Genomic DNA, 23,199 nt, shown 5'->3' with positions numbered 1-23,199 from the left:
AGTGTATCTGAGAGATGCTACAAGAGCATATAAAGCTTTTTAAACATCACTCTGCTTTTAAGGCTGAAAAACACAGCTAAAGCTACTTACAATTCCACTTTGGCTGTCATTTATTATGTATCATATGGACACCCATCTCCTCAATCCTGCATGATGTATAATGAGCAAGAATTGTTTAGCTGAAAAACTGATTATTACTTCAAGCCTCCTATTTTAGATTATAAACAATGATACAAACTCCTTAATCGCTCAGGATTAGTTGGATTAACAACTTCTCACTTAAACATAAGTGCATCGTTTGTAGGACAAGCAGGCATTCAGCTGTTGCAAACAGAAGCCTGCCTGCCTTGTTCACATCTGCTTGCCACTTTACTTCCAGAGAACCCATCAAAGGATGAAGCATATGGCCTCGATATTGTTAGTGTTTGTAAATCACATGCATACTAAGCACAGCAGAAATACATTCCACTGCAAGTACAAACATAACTTCTGCAGGCACCACTCATGTAAGCCATCACAGCACAACAGGAAGACAGGCAGATAAAGAAGAATTCCCAAGAAAACACACAGTGGTTCTGAATTTTTAATTGTTTCTCTAGGTTATGGCTCTGTTGGATTAGTGGTTTAATGCTAAGATAAAACCAGCATCAGACTATCAAATCATGTATTTGTCTTGCTATGTGTCCCAGCAGGCCAATACTGACATCTGGTACGCAGTTACTGCAGACCTAACAGCGTGATTTATTTTTTTATTTTTAAGTAGAGTTGCAAAGCAATTATCCATTCACAAAGGAAGAGCATGACATAAACTGTCCCTTAGCTTTAAACTTTCCTGCATTCCAGACAAGAGCACTCCTCCTCCCAAAAAAGTGGCTACCTGAAGTCCCCAGCACTTGCATATTTCAAAAAACAAAACAAAACAAAAGGCAACAGGTTTTATATCTTTCCTTCAAACACGTGGGAATGGAAGAAGAAACTTATCATGGAAAGAAGTTGCAGCTGTGCACACAGGTTAAAACAGGACTATGATGACAGGGACCAAATGAGCCCTGCAAGAACAATGTGATCACAGAGCAAACGAAGTCTACTGGCAATTCCTTATTCATGTAACATTTTAACAGCTGAAAAATGTGCCAGCAACAGAAAGGCACATAAAACTAAAAAGCTTTAGCTTTTTAATATATAACCTATTTCAATAATCCCAGAATTATTTTCTTTGATTAGCTAATTAGTGTCTCAAAACCATTTCCATTTGATTTCAGAGGCTGCTTAGTCTACTCAATTCATATGAGTCAGGACGTAAAACTTTAATCTGCTGTTGCTCTATCACTGTCTTATCAAAAACAGCACCATGAGATGTTCAAATATCATAATAAAAGTTCACTGTTCCCAGAAAAAGAGCGCTAGGATAGACTGCATACCTTGCTGGGCAATTCCTGAACTTTTTCAGTAAGTTGTACATAAAACTGAAAACTTGAATACCTTCCTAATACCCTTGGGATTTTTTTGCCCTGTAACACAGCTGCTGGCAACTGTTCATCCTTGCATTATTTATCAAGCTTCCTTGATTCTTTTCTGGAAGAAATGACATAACACTTTATTGTCCTTCAGGATGCACAGAGGTCACTACTTCTTCAAGTAGCAGACCAGGAGAAAAGTCTGTTCAATTCTGAGCATCATAGGATGGCCTCAGTTGGAAGGAACACTTAAAGATCATCTGGCTCCCAATCCTTCAACCAGGTTGCTCAAAGTCCCATCCAACCTGGCCTTGAACAATTTTAGGGATGGAGTTTTCCTGGGCAACCTGTTCCAGTGTCAAACCACCCTCAAAGTGACGAATTTCTTCCTAACATCTATTCTAAATCCACACCCCTTCACTTTAAACCCTCATCCTACAACTATGAGCCCTCGTAAAAAGTCCCTCTGTAGCTTTTCTGTAGACCCCCTTTGTGCAGTGGAAGGTGTTCTAAGGTCTTTCCAAAGCCTCCTCTTCTCCAAGCTGAACCACCTCAGCTCTCTCACCCTGTGTTCATAGGAGATGTGCTCCAGACCCTTGATCTCCTCTGTGATCCTTCCCTGGACTCCCTCCAGCAGGTCCACATTATTTTATGCTAGGGACCCCAGAGCTGGATGCAGTGCTGCAGTGGGGTCTCACAAAAGTGAAATGGCTCTGTGCTTTAGTTTTTTTCCAATACTATCAAGGTGCCCATAGAAGCCAAAGTGATTTGGTACCAACCATGAAGTAGAAAAACAATGAGCCTAAAGTAGATTGAAGGAACATTTGTGAAGGTAGTGGCTTTTTCTAACTAATATGAGGAATGAAGAAACAGCTCAGGCATGAGGCACACAAATTCACAGAAAATATTTTCAGGACTTTAATTCTAGATTATGCTTTTCCTCATATTATAACAGACAATTGAGTATTTTGATGTCCCAGCTATCACAATCTAGAACCCTTTTTCATGTATGGCACTAAGTAACACACTAGTAGAATAGTTTCAGTGAACTATGGGTTAACTAAAAGCTTCTCTGCCAGGAGCACTTTGAGAACTCAGCCTGATAAAATTTGATCAGTCCCTGATGCCACAGCACATAGAATCACAGATGTCAGAAGGAAAATAGGTCCAAGCAGGTTCAGAAAGGAAGATTGAGATGGGAAGTGTCCAATCACATCACCTAGATCTATGTGCTGGAATCAAGTGGTGCATCTCCTTCAGGTCTCTGCATATTCTTCAACTGCTCTTGAGCTACTCAGACCTGAAGCTATTAAGATAGCAAAGACAGTGAAGAAGAAAGCAGACTTAGGAAAACTATGCAGATACTTCAAAAGGTAGCTTCTCTTTTACAATTTTCACAGACTGATCTTGTTTTTTCTGAAGTACTGGGGTACAGTAAATTTGATACAAGAGCAATTGTATTGCATCTTTCACTTTACAATCTCTCCTTTGCAAGGATTCAAAATTTCCTCTTCAAAGGAAAAAGTTACTGACTAAAGCTAAGCTCAAGGCAGAATGTCTCATTTTGACATCCGTTCCTTGTTTGGTATGTGCCAAATCTAGAGATTCCACCAGTCCACTTAAAAAAAAAAAAGAGACAATGCAATACTTCATGTCTAAATGGCAAATATTTTTTTCAGTGATGACATTAGAAGTATTATCCTAAAACAAATTACTCTTTAATTGGTTTGCAGAGAAACAAATATGCTAGGAACTCATCTAAGCAAGTAGAAGTGTATATTTTATGGATATGTACTGTAATCATACATTTGTTACTTGGAAATAAAAACAAACACCATTTGCATAATCGAAATGTTTATATATGTTAATAAAAATATGTCAGTATCTCCTCCTGGCTTTTATATGGCAGTCAGCATACATCTCAGGTCTAATACATCACATTTTATACCATTTATTGTTTAAACAGTTTTGACATTTTAAATAATCCATATTAGCACATGGAATAAAAGAATCCTTGAGTACACTTCCCAGTATTTTAAAGAGGTCAAAATTATTAACATCTACCAGAAAGAAACAATGCAGGACTGATCACTCTATAGATTCTGAAAACATGAGACACCAGCCTCACCGTTCTAGAAAACATCTCTACTGGAAGCTAAAGGATTAGACTGACGTGGATTTCCCAAGCTACATCTGTCATAACAAGTTTAAAAAAGCAACCAGCCCACTGAGCAAGAACTGGCACATTGGGAAATGGCTTAAATAGCACTGAGCCCTCAACTAGCAGTTTTATGCTTATTACATATTTGAATAGACTCAAATCAAGAACCTATTTCCTGTCACCTTCACATTTGACTTTAAGATTAAAAAAAGAAGAAAAAAACATAAACCATGTATTGAGAATTCCTCAGTATACCAGAGATTTCAGGGTATTAGTGCTATGGACAGTAAAAAGATAGGAGCACAGAGCCTGCAGTACTCTTCCAAATCTGATTCACAAAGGGGAAAAAGGGAGCCCACAGGGGCACTGCTTCTGCCCAAGTCTCAGAGTCTTCCCTCATAGAATATCATACTTAGGGCTTTTCCACTCTTCTGCTTGCAATTTCCACCATTTTTAAAGATTTTACTGCTTGTGTGCCTAATGCTCCTTACGCAAACACATCTGCTCATTCAAGTCACTACCGGTGCCGAAAGGTATGACCTAGGACATCCACAACTAAAACTTTAATACTTGAAGGGACCATATATTTTATTACATGCTAAGCTGCAGTTGTAAAAGAGCAGCTCTTCTCATCCTACAGCAAGGCTGCTGGACTCCTCTACAAGTTCCCTACAGTTGCTGCAATGCCTGTGAATCCCATGCATGGTTTGGGTCAGAGGGGATCCTAGAGCGCATCTAGTTCCAGCCCACCCACCACAGGCAGGGACACCTTCCAAAGCCCACCCAGCCTGGCCCTGAACCTGCCAGCTGCCACAGCTTCTCCAGGCAACTCTGAAGCAGCAGGGGCTTTAAACAGAGACATCTTAGCAGACAATAAATTTGTTACAGCCAAAGTGACTCCTTTGACTCCTTACTAGATCCCACACAACCTATGAGATATTTAGAACAGAATAGTTCAGCTGGGAGAGACCTACAATAATCATCTAGTCCAGCTGCCCACCAAGTCACAGCTGACTAAATATTTGGTAAACACATGGTAATTACTTGACCAAAGACTGTAGATACACAAACCCAGTAAGTCTCAAGTACAGAGTACAAAACTTCTCCTTCAGTCAGTGTCCCTTTCCCAAGAGCACTTGAATCAAAGAGATTTTTTTTTAAAAAGCCATCACAAAAACAAACAAAAAACCAAAGAAAATCCTCAACAACAACAAGCAACTAAAAATCAAAACAAAGAAACAAAACCCAACAAAACAAGGAAAAAAAAAACCCAACACACAAAAAACCCAAACAAAAAAGCGAAAACCCCATCAAAAAGTCAAGCATTCCAGTAGAGCAAGCAGTCTCTGCTTCAGCCCTGGGACTGCAGTTCTCAGATCACACTTGGAGCACCTGTGCCTTGCCAGCCAGCTGCATCTGTCCCTGGATGCCACGGGGGAGGCAGACTGACTCAGGAATGAAAGCCTGGCAGCAATGCTGCACCAGGGCTGTAGGAACATACGAGCAGGAAGCAGCATTTTAAAGACTAACCAGAAAATTTCCAGGATGAACACAGCTCTCCCAGAACATCCCTGACAGATGACACAGGTTGTTATTTGCACATGGCTGTGGCTGCCCTGTGAGCAGACACTCAGCTCAACGCCATGCCTGACACTCTGATGTGGCACAGGGGTTTTGGATGAGCAGCCACATTACAGCCTCACAGCAGCCAGAGACCCACTGCTGATGAGATGCTCATCAAGACAGATCCTGCTACTGGTACTTTTCCTTTTTTAGTTTTCTAGTAGCAGGCATAGAGAAAGGAAAATCATTATAAAACCTCTTTTTTTAAGATTTTTGAGCAACTTCATTCAAGCTCAGTGCAATGGAGCTTGAGTCACATTAAGATAACTTGAAGCAAGCACTCTATGACTCCAATTAAACAAGTCCAATCACTTAAGAAAACCTCAGTTGCTATGAACACCAAGGTAAAGGTTCTGTTGCTCTACCTCAAAACTCCAGAAAGAGCATTAACCCCATTCACCAAACAAGCAGGAAAGAAAAGGATTTTTAAAAAATCATAAATTGTATTACTTAATATCCTATGTTCAAGGACAATACTCATTGTGGGGAAAAAACTGTGAAATTGCATTCACAGAAATCTATTTCCTTCACTAGCCTACATTTGCATGTAGACTTTACAGACCAAAATAGGGCTATGTTACATGATTCATTTTTATATTTCATCTACAGAAACAAAATTACACAGAACATGCACGTCCAAAATGCCATAGCAATAAACAAATGAAATAGAAGAGAATCTGATCTCTGAAACCTACGACAACTGAAAACATACAAGTTGTTTTGGTGAAGAAATCTTACTTTCACCACTCCTTTCAATGAAAGGAACAAGCAAAGGCAATGTACATGCTCTGCACAACTGAGTATGCCATCCTGGGAAAACACTAAGTCCACGAGGATTGCTCAAGGCAAATCAGAAAAAAACTCTATGCAAAAAGTGAAAAATCCATCTATTTAATAAAGTTAATGATTAGACTTAATGCTGTTGAATTCATGAGACTCCCAGGAGCTGAATTTTTTGTTTAATAAAATGAAATGAAAATACTTTTTTAAAACTGAAACACAGGCATCTACAATGTGGTTTTCCATATCCTGACATCCCAAAGCATGTCATCTGCCTAAAAGACTGGTGACTGGAAGGTGAACCACAGTTAAGTATCATTAAATTCTATTATTAGCTTTTTAGCAAGGCTAATTACAAGACTGCCAACCCAAAATGTCATGGAGATTGCTCTGACGTAATCATCTAGCACCCAGGAAATGAATGGAAACTACCAATCCATCTTGCTGACACAAAACAGGAAAAAGATGCTCAACATGAATATCTGACATAATCTTTATAACTTCCTGAGGCAAACAAAAGAAACAGAATTAAAAGCAAAACAAACATCACACACCGACATCAGAGAAACATCACCAGAAAAAAAACCAGCAAAACTCCCTTTTTGAATCTCAACAGTATTTATGGGTTTAAAAGAACAAACAGGTAAAAGTAGTCAAATAACTGATGCTCAAATCAAAAGAACTCAACAAAGCCAAAATGCTACACAACATGTTTTGCCAAATGAAGAAATTTAATCCCTTGGGAGAAAAAAAAACCAATTAAAAAGAGAATCAAGTCTCAATACTATGGTTGATACTGACCATAAGGTTTTATATTTGATACCATCCGAGATTTCATGATGCTATAAAAGCAGAAATTGTGTCTGGGATTACCACAGCCTTACCCTGATGAGGCTTTTTCTACTCCTAATTTGTTACATTTTTCTGAAAAAGAATTATTGTGATAAAAAAATAATTGCTATCTCAAAAGGCCTCTTCTTAATGCATTCTTTTATTATTCTGATGCTTACAGTTGATTAAAATCAACTCTTTACAAGGGCCTTGTGTATGTGTAACTGTGCATGCACCTGGTAAGTCTATATATAATCCATCCCCAATAGTCAAATGTTCCCCTACAGGTCTTTCCTCCTCAGTATGGTGAGGGATCACTGAATGATGTTAATGCCCTCGTTATCTGAAACACAGAGTACCTTCAACAGCTTGAAAGGAATCTCACTGCTTTTCCAAAAAGCTTTCTCTGAGCTGTTTCCCGAAAAAAGATCCCCACAGAAAATCGATCACTTTTTAGCCACACCTGTTTAAAACTGATTGACGGCAGATCATGTTCAATTAGAGACACAGGTTTCATTTGCACACACATCAGTAACTGTGACATATGGAGACAACTAAATCAAGTAAAACTGCTCCTTGCACGTACCAGTCGACTTTTAGAAAACAAAACTGACAGAGGGATTTTCTAATTAGTACCGGATGACACACCAGTAAGTGGTAGCTGTAAACCGGGTTTTCCTCAGGTTGCCCATCTAACTGCAAGCGACGCTCGTTTCGAAAAAGATAATTTTTTTACCAAAAGGAGTCGCACGGGGCTGGAAATACAGGCACTGGCAGTTACATAAACCGGTGCTAAAAATAAACTTGAGAGGCGCGGTGGGCACGGTGGGGCAGGGGCTGGGGGCGGCAGCGCTGCCCGCCGGGGCCCGGGGCCGGGCCGCAGTCCCGGCAGCGCGGAGGGTCCCTGCCCGCCGGGCCCGGTCCGCAGCCGCCCGCCGGCGGCACCGCTCCGGCCGGGACCCGCGGCCCGCCCGGCCCGGCCCGGCCCGGTCCAGCCCAACAAGTCACCGGAGTGCGGCACGGGCGGCCCCTGCTTACCACCAGCACGGGCACGCCTGCGGTCAGCGAGTAGAGGAGCACCGGCGGCACGGCGCTGCGGTCCTCCGGGCCCGGGTAGGGCTTGCGGTACGCGCCCTCGTAGCAGAAGAAGCCTTGCACGTTGACGGTGAAGGTGTCCGTGTACTCGAAGTAATAAGCCAGCATCACGGTCCCTGCCATGATCACCATCTGGAAGTAAAGCATGCTGGTGAGCGGAGAGGGCACTCGCATGTACGTGGGCTCCGGCGGCCGCGGCAGCCCCTCTCCCCGGCGGCGCGCTCCGCCCGCTCCCCGGCGGCATCCACCGCGGGCGGGGGCGGCTCAGCAGCGCCCGGGAGCGCGGTCAGCCCGACGGGGAGCGCGGCCCGGGCACAGGAGGACAGCAGGGCAGGGCAGCGGGGGCCCGGCCCGCCGCTCCGGCAGCGGCTCCAGCGCGGGCACCGGCTCGTGCGGCGGGCGGGCGGAGCGTGGCGGCGGCAGGGGCGGCCCCGCCCCGCCCCGCCCCGCCCCGGGAGCAGCGGCCGCGCCGGACCGGGCGGTGAAGGGAATTGCTCGACCCCCGTACGGCTCCTGCGGTACAGCCGGGATTAGTAAGGGAACCCCCCCGCCTCCTGCGGGACGGCGGCCATCGCGGGTCCCTCTCTGCGACGACACGCACACCTGTAGGACGGGCGGGCATAGGGACGGGCAGCTCCCGCAGGTGCGCGCACTCCCGGCCCGGCCCCTCACGGAGCCGGCGGGAAGCGGCCCCGGCACTGCCAAGAGCCACAGCTCGGACGGGCCCGGGCAGGCACACCGATCGCCACTATTGGCCGGGGTGGGAAAGATCTCAACATGGAATCACAGAAGCACAGCCTCAGTCAGGTTAGGAAGGACCTCTGAGATAATTGAATCCAACTAACACCACCACGTCAACTAAACCATGGCACTAACTTCCACATCCAGTCTTTCCTTAAACACCTCCATGTATTCTTGTGTGATTCTGTGATTTTACAAGAAAATCATTCTTTATTTTTGCTCTATGGCTTGCCAGGCAGTTTCATGGCAGCAGTTTTGGAGATACATTGTAGTTACATGTTAACAAAAGAGTCCATAATAAAGTTTAAAATTAGATTCCTTGACATACACCCAACATAATAAGTTTTGTGTATTTATTTATATTAAAAAAATGGTCAACATATAGCATTTATCCTGAGCATATCTACTTGTTTGGGTGATCAGATATGTGAAATACATTTGACTTATACAATCAACTTGTGCTCTGGCTCATTTCTGGCCCCAGTAGAAGTTCCCTACAGTTCCCTACAGTCCCACAACTACCCACTCTGACCCCCCAGTCCTTCCAAAACTGGGAATTGAAGTAGTCTTTTGCAAATGGGTAGCTATGAAAACAATTAACACTTAAAGCTTTTCTTTAACAGCTATAAAGAAAATTGGTAGCTGGCCTTGAATCTATCCTCACTCAAGTAACATCCTAAAGTAAGAGGAGAGTCTGCACCAGTGCTAAGAGAAGTCATACACATACCAACACAAAAGAGTTCTATTTAAAAATACATATACAGCAATACACACAAGAATAGACAGCTGTGCCCAAGGCTTGTACAGAATCACGCATGTGTGGGCTCTAGTCTGGATCCCCAGAGCCAGCAGATAAAACAGTTCCTTAAAGGTACACACTCCACCCCAAATGTTACAGGGGTGAAAAACACTCTTAATGGACACTTCAGCCATAGAGTCCGCTTATCTTACATAGTAAAGGCAGTAAAAATTAACAAATGAGGTGAGATCACCCTGTTTTATAATGACTAATCATCCTTCTAGTGCTGTACTTTGGTTTTAACTGTTCATTTTCCTCCCTTTCTTGAGAATTTTTTCAATATTCAGTGATGTTAGTCTCCGTGCATTTATTTTTAATCAGCCCTTGAAGAACACACTCGTCACGTCTGGATTCCACATCCAGTCTATTTTTATGTGCTTTTAACACACTCTCCAGAAGAATCTAAATCATGTAATTCGCACTGCACTCACCAGACTTAGCTGGATAGCTCCCTACCTTTGTGAAAAATCTGTAGTGAGACATGAGACATCTTGTGGTGAATTCTGCCTAGCACAAATTCTATTTTCCACATTTCTTTAGCACTGTCTAATACACATCACCATACACATAAAAATTGTAATCCCAGAAATTGCATAGAGACACCCTCATTTTAGGATGTATGGCCTGATCCAAAGACAAAAGTCAACAGTTGGACTGCAGTGAGCACAAGACTCAGCTCTTCAGTTCTGTTTGAGTGCATGTCCCATAGAAATGCTGGTGGCATATATCTTTCAAATTTTTGCATGGAGGAAAATCAATCTTTCTCCAGAAAGCAGCTGATAAAATAGTCCTGCATTTTGCTATCACAAACCATTTATACACTTCTGTTTATAAATGTACCAATGTACCACAGTTAGCTGATCCAGCATAAGCAGAGATAGCTTTTTATTATAATGAACATGATGTTTATTGCCTGCAGAGTTGAATATGCAAACATATATTAAATCAAACATATAGAAGCATAAGAACACAATCCCCAGTGACTAATGCAACTAGCTAAATATATTCTGCAACCACAGTGATATGCATGACAGAAGAATGGCAGAGAAAAGCCCAGAACCCACAATTTTTGTTTCAGAAGGCTATTCATACACTAAATTGTCAGCTGAAACTGAGGTAACTGACAGACTTGTTTGGAAATTAGCTTCCTTGGGAATAGTGCCACTGATTTCAGAGCAAGAGTTCCCCTGATGTTCCTCATAGCTTTATCTTCTTCTTTTCATTTGCTACTTAATTTTAAGTGAATTTTTAGCTCAGGAGACACAATGTAGAGCTGAGCAGACCAACAGAAACCTTAGACACACTAGTTTGCAATATTTTGAAATCATGACCTTTATTACAAAGAGGTGTTTCCAATTCCAAACCAAATTCACTAACCTTTCATGTGCTTACATCACCGCTGCTTATTGTATTTTCTAGTTATAAAACACTGCCCTGGCAAATGGCACTAAAGAAACAGAGCCAACCCAACAAAGCCTTCTCAATAGGAAGGAAAATAAGAATTGATATCAAATCATCCCACTATTTTTATCTTATCTTTCTTGTTTACCTCTTTCATGCTTTATCAGAGCGTCAGACGCTTAAAGCCCTATGACTTTCACTGTTAGATCTCCACACTGCTACACTGAATCACTAACCCAGCCCTTTCTGAGAAGAATATTGCATCTGTGTTGATGGCACAGCAGTAGGGAAAAGACAGAATGAACAAAAAAAATCTCTACAGATATTTTTAAGAGACAACTAAAAGGACATTTTAATTGATACAGTAAATTTTTTAATGATATGCTGTGATCTAAGTCCTAAAACCCAGGACATTTACTGCTGAAATTTATGCTTGTAGGACCATGATAATGCAAGATAAAAAAATTTCCTAGCAGCTGGAGCAGCATCATCCCAGAATCAGAAATGGGGGCTCGCCCAGAACACTTCTAGTATGACTCAAACAAGTTAGGCCCAAAATTTAAGTTTTTCCTATGGTCTTAGCATACAGTTTACAGAGACAACTCCATTAGGTGACTAAGCTCTACTACATTAGGGCAATATGAATCATCTTCTGAAAATGTCATTCATAGCATCCTAAGAATTACCAGCCTCTTATGATACCACTTTTAAGAGATATGACATGAGCTTTGATGACTAGCTTAGACTAGCACCCTTCTTTTAAAGAGCTGTAGTGAGATGTCATCAATTCTACTCTTAACTTTCACTGACACATAGGTAAACTAACTCCAAAATAGAAATTGTACTTTCCAAGACTCAAACAGGGAGAAAAATGGTCAAATTAGTAGCAGCATAAGCATTACTATTGTATTTATAGTGCAGTATTTTGTAGAACTGGACCATATTTTTCATAGAAGACAACATTTTGCCCAGTAAGCTTGGGTACCTCATATGATGCAGTGCAAGTAATATGAGAGAGTGAGCAGATGGAGATGAAACAAATGAGGAGGAGGACAAGGCAGCAATGAAATGATTGAGTTTGATCTAATGAGCAGCAGTCACGGCGCATTAGTTGCCTAGTCAGTATTTACATCAGTAATATAATTAATCTTTTTTAAACTGTTTTCTGTATTCAAATTAAGAAGTATAGTTCTTCGTAGGTTATCACAGAGTCTTGGGATACCACTGGGACACCATGTACCTAAAGCCTGTACATTCTCAGAATTAAAGCCTGTGTTAGCATATCTACCACTATTTATAATAAAAAACCACAGACACAATTTTGTCAGTGTGAAATGAAATAAATCACTGGTACTTGAAAGCTCAAATAATAATTGTTTAATCTTTCCTAAGATAAATTTAGGAAAAAGCCTACCACTCAGAAAATTACAACCACAGCTGCAAATTCATTTTCATTGATAGACACATTTTTGGTAACTGTAATGCTATACAAACTGACTGTAAACTTGGCAATCTTTGGCATAATTGGCTCAATAAAAATCATATGAGTAGCCTCAGAATATGTAAATAAGCTACCTCATCTCATTTACCCAGAATTCTTGTAATTTCTTGTAATGAAAAAAGCCACCTCCAAAGGTAATCAATGATCCCTTGAAAGATTGACATAGCAGATTACTGCACAGCATTTGACATAGCACTAGCCTATTCATGGTGCAGTATTCAAGTGGGGAAAAAGAAAAATCACACAGACCTACCCTGTATGTATTAGTACAGCTGGTTTTGTACATAAACTAAAATTAGTTCAGACATTTGAACAATGCCTGAAGGTTCTACAGACCAGTTCAAAAACTCTCTTTACATATTACTGAATTAATTTCACTCATTTGAATATGACAGTTTTCTGCACTGTAGTTTGCCTTCTCCTTTGTACATTTTTATTATAAATAGTCAGACTAATTAAGATAATTTATTGACTAAGGATCTGTACTGCCATTAAGGCGATACACTGAAAGCAAATGTTTGCCCACTCCTCAAGGTTCTATGTTGTCAGTATAAAGCTCTCATCAAGTTGAAAATCCGAACTGTGAAGGAAGGAAATGGTGAGCTCATAAAGACCTTTTTGGGGTACCTTATGCTCTCGTCCCCAGTTTAACTGCCTATAGGAAATGCACCCTAGAAGTCCCCAGTGTTTTTACAGGTACTATAGAGACATTGCTCAAGGATCTATGAACAACAGCTGAAGTTAGCAGGGAGATGGAGATGAACTTCTGTTTTGACTGAAGGAGACCTTGTTCATTTGCAGGAAAACTTGTACGATGAATCAGGGCTTATCTACTCACAGGCTGTATTAGTGGTCAGCATTGCTGGTCTATACCTGGATGAACACACCCTCTCATTTTTAAGTTCCACACTTTAACAAAATTATGACTAATTTTTAGCTTTGAATTCTTGCTATCACTATCTTTTGCTAATTCTAGGACTGGAGAATAAAATATTTTGCAATACTAAGGAGGGGAGCTGTAAAACCATCCAAAAATGTGTACAGAAATTAGACTGTCACTTTGGCATGGGACTCTGCATGGAACTGTGTGGTCTTCCTTTCATGTCTGGTGATTCCCCAGTGGCAGTTACAGAGTAAAACTTGCAGAGTTCCCTCTTTTCTTACCCCAGCTTGGCCCCTAGCAGTTGTATCCTGGACAGGGAAGGTATACAAGATTTCACTTTCAAGCACAAGGCTGGACGTAAGATTAAATTAACCCACGTATTGGCTTTCTTTCAGAAGGGAAGGACAAATGGACTAATATAATAAATTATGCACCAAAGTCACAGAATGCTTCCAGCTCTGGTTGTAGTTTAATGTATGCAGCTCATGCTGGCAGGAGTCCCACACTTCCTCTGTAACTGTTTCTGCTGGGTAAGCTCACACACAGTTGTGCCATAGAAGGACTTATGTTCTTACAAATTATACCAGACATTTCTCATTAGCATTACACCTAAAATCCCATTCCTGAGCTGGACATTATCCATTACTTCATAAAATTACAATCAAAAGCATAAAAAGAGCAAGTTCAGGATATATAGGCAGTGGTTAAATGGACAATAGGGAAAAAAAAACCCAAGCCCACAGAATTTACCAAACAGAATTACAAACAGTATCCAGGTAATTGTTGAAGAAAACTAGATATAGTGCTAATTATTTTCTTAGATTACTTTTAAAAATTTAAATATTAAAAATGCTTAAGTCCAGTTCACCATACTCATCAGACCTGCTCTTGGTACCCTCCTGTATCCCCCCTCCACATTCATGATCCATGGAGATCCAAGAAATGTGTGTCTTATATTTCATTTGACAACAAGCCATTCACAAGACATTCATGTTACATTCATGTTTTCACACACATGCCTCTGAAAAATGCCCTTTCTTTTGTAGCTGGTTCATGAGGATGCAGCAAAGCCAGAAAACTCAAGAAAGCAGAAAACCCAAGTGACAAAAGTCAGCTACAAAGACACAAAGCATTTGTAAGCCCTGGGATTCTGCCATGAATGACACCATCACCAGGCCACTGAGGATACACCTCACAGGAATTTCCTGCACTGGTTTGTTTCCTAAAGCCAGACTTTTCATACTCCCTGCAGGACAGACACCTCTGCACTTTAAGAAACCTTCTGCAGATATCCCCTCTACACTGTCCTTTTGGCTACAAGGCTAAGCTCAGAGCAAGACTAAAAAGACAAACATTTTTAAGGCATAGGCATGCTCACACGGAAAGCTGTGTGTTTCTCCAAATGACTGGATTCCTACAAAACCATTTCTGCAGGAAGCATTTGTTTCCATCAATCATTATTCAGATACTTTCCTCCTATCAAGGTGTTTCTGTCCTTGCAGATATATTCAAAACTTCATTTACAAGGCTCTGAGGAACCTTACCAAAAAGTGAGGTCAGCCCTGCTTTGAACCTAAAATTTTCTGTGGTTCTGGGAATTACATTTGATTTACTCCAACAGCGATTTGCTGTCTTTAATCTTAATTGTTACAATCTGTTCTAATAGTGGTTCACAGAAACTATGGCAATTCACTTGATGATTGTAATTCATATCTAAGAATAAAATAATATTTCCTGTAAATTGCTTAATTGATACGAATTGAAGCTGCCCATCCACTTACCTAAAGTGGTAGTAAGAAAGATATCTCTTAATTTTGCACTTTCTAAAGAGACAGTACTCTGTGTGTATATATCTATATATTTGTATGTATGTACGTGCTCCAGTAAGGTGCTACATAATACCTGTTACAGAATTTGTTTTTAAAAACATAATCTAAGAGATTATGCCTTTGACCTAATTATAATTTCTCATCATAATTACCTTCCAGGCAAAAACTCTATTGTCAAGCTGTCAAGCATTAGCAAAAGACTAATGAAGGCAGCAAGGAAGTAACTAAAGCATCAAGAAGTTACTTCTGAGAGAAGGCAGCAGCCTTTGCAGCTTTCAGAAGTGAAGCCTGAACTGAAAGTAACAGTTGGAAAACTAAAGAGACGTAGTAACAATAATAAAATAATAAGTTAAACCAGCTTTTGAAGATTCTTTGTGGTAACTTGGCACTGTGAATTATTAATAGCAAAGCTTTCAAGCCCTGTTAAATTAACTCACATAAGATTGCTCTCCTCATTTAAAAATATTCTGTTTAACAAATTGTTAGGCTAAAGGATAAGAAAATTATTAGATTAGAATATGTCTACCACTGGTATAACAGGGAACACTGTCAAATTATTATGTAACAAAATATATGCTTGCTTGGTTAATACACAACTCTTTAATCACTGCTGCTGAAAATCCTTCCTCATTCAGTGCCTTATTCATCCAGCTGGCCAGCTTAACTACAGACAACTGACTGGACTAAAAGAAAGAAATGGCAAGTGATCATGCCGGAAAAATTATTAGAAAAAGAAAGGTGGAGAGCAAGGGATTTGTACAAGGGTACATTTGCAAAGTTGGCAAGAACATCAGAAGCTGAAATTACAGGTTTCTTGTGGGAAAATGCAATAAGTGGGGGATTCTGGAGGCTCCTGCCAGAGCAAAAGGATTAGAAGGTAGCAGCTCAAGAGCTCATGCAGGCAGCTGATGACCAATGTGGCAGCAGGAGAGCGTGAGGAGAGTTTGAGTCTGCACGGGCTGCCTGGCTCTGCACAGGCCTGGCAGGTGATTGAGGGAGAAGATGAATCACTGGGACAGAACCAAGGAACATGAAATGTCTTCAGGATTTATTTTGAACAAACATTAAACAATATCTACCAGAACTAAAATTCATATATCATTTTTGTTATGACTGCCTAATGAGTGCTTTTATGCCCTTAAAGCATCGTGCAGTTTTTAAATCTTCATATTGCCAGAAACTATCATTTTTAGAGGCAAATAAGGCTCATTTCCTTTGAAGTGACTGCTATGTGGTAAAGCTGTAAATGTGGTACACAACTAGGTCTGAAATAGAAAGGCATTAAAGTATTATTAGTGTTTGGTCTTTCTCCCTCCTCCTATAGGAATTCTGCTGATTTAGAGAAATTAAAATCACTAGGAGACCTCAGAACAGAACATAAGGACTGCAGAATCCTATTTTCCCTAAGCTGGCACAAAAATTGACTTCGGGAAATTGAGTGGACAGTTGCTAAAAAGATACAACTACCTTAGGTCACATAATTTTTATGGCTTTAAAATTTTCTTCATATAGCAATGCCAATACTGAACATGGTGAATGCTGCTTCTACGGTGACTAGACAGCATCCAAATTGGATTTAAGTAAATTATTTAGCTTATTAGGCGTCCTAATATCCAGTATTTAATTCCATTAGAGCAATTAAACTTTCAGCTAGCAAAAACAAAACAAGGAAAAGTAAACCCTTAGAAATGAGAAAAATATCAGCTTTTTCCTAGCTCACCTTGACGTTTATTACTCAGCCCAAGTCAATAGTAAGCTTAGGGAAAGCCAGGAATGTTGTATTATATACAACTTTATACAATGCATATCATCCTGACAGGTTTTAATCGTGCACTCTCCAGTTTATATCTCAATTTACAATAACATTGCAACTATCAGCTCCAGAAATAAGGATAATGTAAATAGGGATGTAGAGCAGATTTTATCATATAATCTACCCCAAAGATAGAAAAAATCTTGGATGGAGATCTTTTCATTTAATGTTGCACCAGTAACTGAATCTCACTAGTTTTATGCAATGAATAGACACTTCTACACAATCTTTTCATTTCATTTTCCAAGAAAAATACCACCAGTGTGGATGTTTTAAAGAACTATAGAGTAATAAAGCTTTTAAACTAATTGGGGTAGTTATGCTATGCGAGTTCTTAGAAAAGACTTCCACTGTCTAAAAATATTCCTTAAGCACACTAAAAATAACCCCCCAAAAAAGGAAAGTTCAACTACATGTTCATGTCCTACAGGTACACAAATCACTGTGCCCTCCCTTCTAGGAGAGCAGGAAAGGTGAACCACAGTGCATCCACTGGGTACCAGGGATTTTCTTCTCCCTTTATTTCTGAGGGCTGAAAAAGTCATTATATTACAGAGAAGAGCAAAAAGCTTGCTCAGGCTTCGAGACAATTCCAGTAAAAAACCATTTATGAATTAGTTTCCATCAGAGCATAGCTGACTTGGATCCTACTGTCCTGGACACTTTATCTTCTCACCTTTTTGCGCTTTGATCTATTTCTTATAAATAAAAGAGGCGCTGTGAAAAGCAGGGGAGACGGTACCTGCTTCTTGTATAGGTTACCCCAATCAGTCAGTGCCAGCAGGAGAGGATGAGCAGAGAGGGGGAGGTGGCCCTTCCTGCACTGCCTGGGGTGACCAGCACAGCCCTTGCACACAGAACAGTTCAGACTTCTGGGTCTCTGTTATACAAGTCTTAAACAGCCTGCTAAGGTGCAAACGCTTACTAAGGTGTTAGCTAAGCTCAGAAATTGATTGGGAAGACCATAAATAAAGAACATTTATTGAATTACTGTGCTTTATCCATTTCAAAGCAGCAGAAGCTTTCCAATGCTTGCCTTGTCATTAGAAGACATTGAAAACTTTCATTAGCACTGTTAGTGCTTTTCATTAGCATCAGCTTGGTCTGTCTCAGTTGCCTTGCTCTCAGTGAATGATTAATGTTGAAATGCTCTTCTCTTTGAAAGTTTATCATCCTGTTAGATTTGGCTGGAAGTTTAATTTCTCAGGGCATTGTCAAATAAAATGTGTTGCTGTTCTTGAAAGTTAAATACTACACAGATTACCAGAGCCTCCCCTGTTTCTAGCAGCAGGCTATTCCTTTCTAGCATTGACAGGACAGATCTGTATTATAGCACATATATTTTTCATTGTAAAGAATTTCTAAAATGAATAATAGAAATTAGCAACTGAAAAGAATTGTGAAGGAATTGCTTCCATGAAAGGTAATTTCAATCCAAAAGTCCCTTAGAGGACCAACATGGTAAATGTAGGCTTATCAATATATGGCAATAAGTTTCACAAAGATCAGAATCTGGGTTGGTAAACGTGGCTGTGTTCACAAAAGAAAAGAAGAATCTACTTGAATGGGAAACTCTGACACAATTTCCTTCCATGGTCCTTGACGGACAATTGATACACCAAATTCAGCAAGATTTTAAAACAATCAGTGATTTTTTTTTTTTCCTGTTTGTGGAACGGCATTAAGAGGATAGTCAGTCACAAGAGCTGTCTTGTAAAATGATCTCTATAACATCCTGGACAAATGTAATGACAAAGACTGCCTAAGCAATTCACATCCTAGTTCAAAACTCATCGTGACATCATCAGAGTTTTTGATCCCCTAATGCTATTAGATGTGATGACACAGAGGCCATGAGTCTTGCTGTTGTCTCAGTGTGACATTGCACAGGCAAGAAAAGCCAGTGGATCTGCAGTGATTTGTGTCACAATGGATCGCAAACATCACTTGAAAACAGTGAACATAAATTGCCACGTTACAAAACTTGCTGAAATTATGTGATAGAAATAATGCCAGACAATGAAGCAATTTTCTATCCACACAGAAATAACTTCCAGAATGTGCTGATAAAAAAACCTTGAACACCTTAATTCAAAAGGCAAAAAGGCTCCATGACACTATTGAGGATGAGAATTTCTCCAGGAAAGGTCATTTAAGTCATAATGTTTACACCATAAAGAACTTCTGCTTGACATGCCGCTATATTCTCCCTCAATTTACGACATCCCCCACTCTCCATTTATCAGATACCTCTAAATGTATCACAGAAGGATCTGTGCATCCCACAGGAACCAAAGCACTGCTCTCTCAGTACCAGTATGAGGTAAGGAGATTGGTACCAAGATGCAGAGTCTAGGAATTAGATTCACGGGGAAATCTTAAAACTTTTCAATTTTTACTTTACAAGTTTTACTTACTCTCAAGTTTTACTTCTCAAGTGGTGCTTGTCTAACCCTAAGCACCACTGAAATCCCTAGAACAGCTGATGGCCTGAAATACAGGGATAACAATGTCTAATTGCCTCTGCAGAAAGGCCCAAGAGGGTGTTCAGGACAGTGCATGAGTCCGTGGCTGAGCAGAAAATTGAATGCAAATGCCCCACTCTTACTCAGCCTAAGAGATGTTTATCTGAAGAGGTTTCACTCTTATCTGCAGTCCACAGAATCCAATGATACCAGTGTGCACATGCAAGTCAGGAAAGACTGCTGAAAATACAGCTTAATCATTTCCCTCAGGCTCCCTCAAACCAAGTCAGCTGGCAACCTAAGAACCATCAGTATTTTTCTTTATAATTAGCATGCACTAAAGGATAAGAGAAATTTTGATGGAATTTTTGTGTGGGACCCAAATGTTTTGGACATAGAAGTGGCTTAAAATAAACAGGAACAAAACCTCTGCCAATATAAATAAGCACAACTATTCTAAACTGAATTACCCTGTAGAACCTGGCTATGGAGAGTTACATTCTCCTTCACAGCAATATTTTATTGGACTCCACAAGATGTGCAACTCTCAAATTCTTATTCAAACTCTCTTATTCTTATTCAAACTGTTAAAGTGGTTTAAGAACAAAAATTATTATTATTATTATTAAGAGAGTATTATTAAGATTTAATCACCAAAATTTTGGGTCCAGGTCAGAGGTACTTCACTTCCCTGTATTCTGGCACTTCAGAACATCACAATCACTTAAAATTTAATTGCAGGCATAGGGACTCCATTCCCTCTCATGAAAGAATATTATAGGGACAGGAATTTTGTTCCCAGCTGCCACAAGTGATTGCTAGCAGAGAGCACCCCATGAACATAAACATATTGATAGTTGCTGAGAGTGTTTTATTAAAAAGTACACCCAATAACTTAGCAATGTATCTACTATATTTACCTACCTCAACTAATATGGAGCATGGCAGCATCACGTGGCTTCTCTGAGGCTGACACCAGCTGCAGGAAATCATGTTCACCTGGGAAGGAAAGACAGGATATTGTATCCATCTGTCAGAAGCTAGCCTTGTTTATAATAATGTGCTGAAAAGGCCTGTGTGAAGCACAGGTTTGTACCAAAATAAGGAGTGGTGAGCATTACATCAGGGAAGAGGACTGTTCATGTGCACTTCTTTACTCCAGTTTGAAAGTACTTCAAGTTAGTTTAGATTTTGTCAGTTTTTTACATAGATTACAGCCATTCTTGTTCCAAATAATGGTATCTATAGCAAGATTTATACTGAAAAGGTTACTAATTATATGCTGCATATATCAACAAAACAAATCCTTTATCTCTTTCTAGCAGAGCTTTTCTAATTCTATTGACTTCAAAGAAACTAAGGCATGTCCCCAAAGTATAAACAAGAGGACTTTGGTGAAGAGGAATTAATTGAAGCTTAAAGGTTTTCAAAATTTAAATTTTAATCTATCAGGTTTTTACAGAAGCATAGGAACACAGAACTAAAAGGAAGTGCCAAGTTGTGAAGTTGTGTTGCACAGCCTCAGTCAGTAGATCTTTGGTTGTTAAGGATCCACAGAATCCTTATTCTCAGCACTGCACCTACAAAAACTTTCCTATTCCCTTGCAAGAAAATTAGGATCTGTTGTTAAACTTAAAAAAAACAATAACTGCTTGAAAGAAAAACCTTCACTGCTAATCTCTGCTATAGGAAAAAGTACTGTGGATGTAATGTAATGATACTAGGAAACAGCCCATGACTGATACAGTAAATTGACTAAAATCTCTGGAGAAGTTAGAATCTTCAAGAATTAGAAAACTTCTAAATGCTGGGTAGTCCCTCCAGATTGCTCTCTTCTTCCTTAAAAACACCCTGTATAACCAATATAACCACTATTTCTCTGATTATTTAAATTTTAAAACTCTGCTTTAAAAGCTTCCCTCTAGGCTCTTCCCAAAAGATACTGAAATAGTCCATTAGCTCTGTTCTGTTTTTCCCAGCTGTTCCCCTCACTATTCTTCATTTATGTCTCACTCTTCACCCATTTTTTATGCTCTCTCCTTCTGATGTCCCTGTGTTCTCCCTCCAATTAATCTTTAATCTTTCCACATATTCCCTTTCCCTCATTCCATTTCTTGCATGTAGCACATTTTTCAGCATCTTGCATCTCCTCCTCTCTCTTCCATGGCCTCCCAAATTCATCTTTGATTCCTTTTCTGCCTCTGATGCTTTAGTAAACTGCAGCTGACTCTTTCTCACTCTCATGCCCTGCCTGAGCATGTGCATATTTCACACATATTTGGGGCTCAGCAGTCCAGGAGTCAGCTGGCTAAACAGAAGAGAAAGCAGATGCTTCCAAGCAATATCAAAAAACCAAAATGCTCTGTATGTACAGCCTGGCTCCCAGCAATGCTCTGACCATCTCTGATGCTCTGCTCCCCTCATGAGGGTGGCTGGAGGAGCCTGACATCGTGCATCCCTCCTCTCACGAGGAAGTTAGTAGCAACGTGAAGCAGAGCGATTGCTCAATTCTGTGAGATGTAGGCATGTACCAGGCAGGTCTCACTGGAGCTGGAAGAATTTTAGCTGTGACACTGTCACTCTGGGCATTTTTAGCCCTGTATTTGGTGCTGTAAAACACAGCTGCAGTTATCTGCATTCAGCTTGTGTTTATCCAAAGCAATGAAAAAAAAGGGCTTCATAAGCAAGCAAATATGGCATATGTTCTTGAAATTTCTCTCAGATTGTTAGAGGCTGAACTTATTTATCAAGTAAATAGAAAATGCTGGCCTACTGTTGATCAATTCACTTTTATGAACCCAGGGCCAAACTCTGCTGTTCATATTCCTTTCAAATCCTCTCTCAGGCAGGAGTCCCAGAGACTCCTTGACACTCCATTATACAGTTACATAATACAGCCATTAACACTGCACATGGAGATGTGCATGCACAGCTACTGCACATTGGGACTATAGGCTCAGTTCATTAAAGAGACACCAACATAGCACTTATTTATTATTTATTAAGTGCTAACAATACATTGAAGAAAAGGGAACAAGCTCTGAGAATTAGGGACCAATATGTGTCAGCTCTTCAGCCATTAGCTCAAGAATAAAAAGGATCTAAGGTCCACCTTCTCCAGAATAGCACCAAAGTGTTCTTGTTAATGTTGTGTAAGTACTGCAGATGTGTGTTGGCCAGTGTCAAAAGCTCTCAGTGCACTCAAATGGGGATGAGTTCTAGAGCCTGAGATGTATCCCAGATTTTTTTTCCATAGCATTGAGACAAGCACTGGTCAGAGCCTGGAACACTCTTTACACAGGATAAACACACATAACACATGCAATTGCCTTTCCAGAGGTTGTTGCAATGAGTTTGGAGAGAGATGAGTGAGCCTGAATGAGACATCAAGAAGCCATCTGTGAGAGCATAGCTGAAATGTTACAAGCATCCCTATAAATATCTCCTGATAAGGAACTAGCTCTGTTTTAGTGCTATGAAGTCTTTTTCTGCAAGTAGTTACTAGGCAGCCTATGAAACATTTTCTCTGGCAGTACCCTGCTGTATGCACTAGGCAGCCTGTCTCCCTCGAGCTGCTCTTCTGGGGGCATGCCTAACAACAACCTACAGCATCCCTCTCCAGACAAGCCTACCCCTGGCACACATCATCACCCATCTGCCTCACTGCCAGGCTACAGCATCATATTCCCAGCTCTGCTGCTTTGGGAAGAGACAGCAAGCACACACCTCCAGGAGGAGCTCTGGACAAGAGCATTTGGCTGAGCAGCAGCAGCTCTGAACAACAGCAGCACGGGAGCCAAGGGTGAGCTTCTCACTTGGC

At 40.4% G+C, this 23,199-nt stretch overlaps 1 protein-coding gene and 1 long non-coding RNA gene across 12 annotated transcripts in view; one reads left to right on the top strand and one right to left on the bottom strand.

Annotated features, from left to right (window-relative positions):
• PLPPR5 (phospholipid phosphatase related 5) overlaps nt 1–23,199 on the bottom strand; it is a 182,187-nt gene that overhangs the window by 36,503 nt on the left and 122,485 nt on the right. For 9 of the 11 annotated variants that reach the window (XM_063165636.1, XM_063165635.1, XM_063165634.1 and 6 more), the window contains 2 exons: nt 20,304–20,378; nt 7,891–8,079 (listed from right to left, as the gene is read on the bottom strand). In XM_063165636.1, the coding sequence (XP_063021706.1) occupies nt 7,891–8,079; nt 20,304–20,378 (264 nt within the window). Of the gene's footprint in view, nt 1–7,890; nt 8,187–20,303; nt 20,379–23,199 lie in introns of those variants that run through there. The other 2 variants (XM_063165645.1, XM_063165644.1) reach the window with 2 other exon arrangements.
• On the top strand, nt 8,018–15,460 carry LOC134423047 (uncharacterized). Its single transcript, XR_010028991.1, has 2 exons — nt 8,018–8,098; nt 14,319–15,460. It is a non-coding gene; the product is annotated as an uncharacterized LOC134423047 (long non-coding RNA).

Source organism: Melospiza melodia, chromosome 11 (assembly GCF_035770615.1).
Source record: "Melospiza melodia melodia isolate bMelMel2 chromosome 11, bMelMel2.pri, whole genome shotgun sequence".
NCBI lineage: Eukaryota > Metazoa > Chordata > Aves > Passeriformes > Passerellidae > Melospiza > Melospiza melodia.
This window is presented reverse-complemented; position numbering and strand designations above follow the sequence as displayed.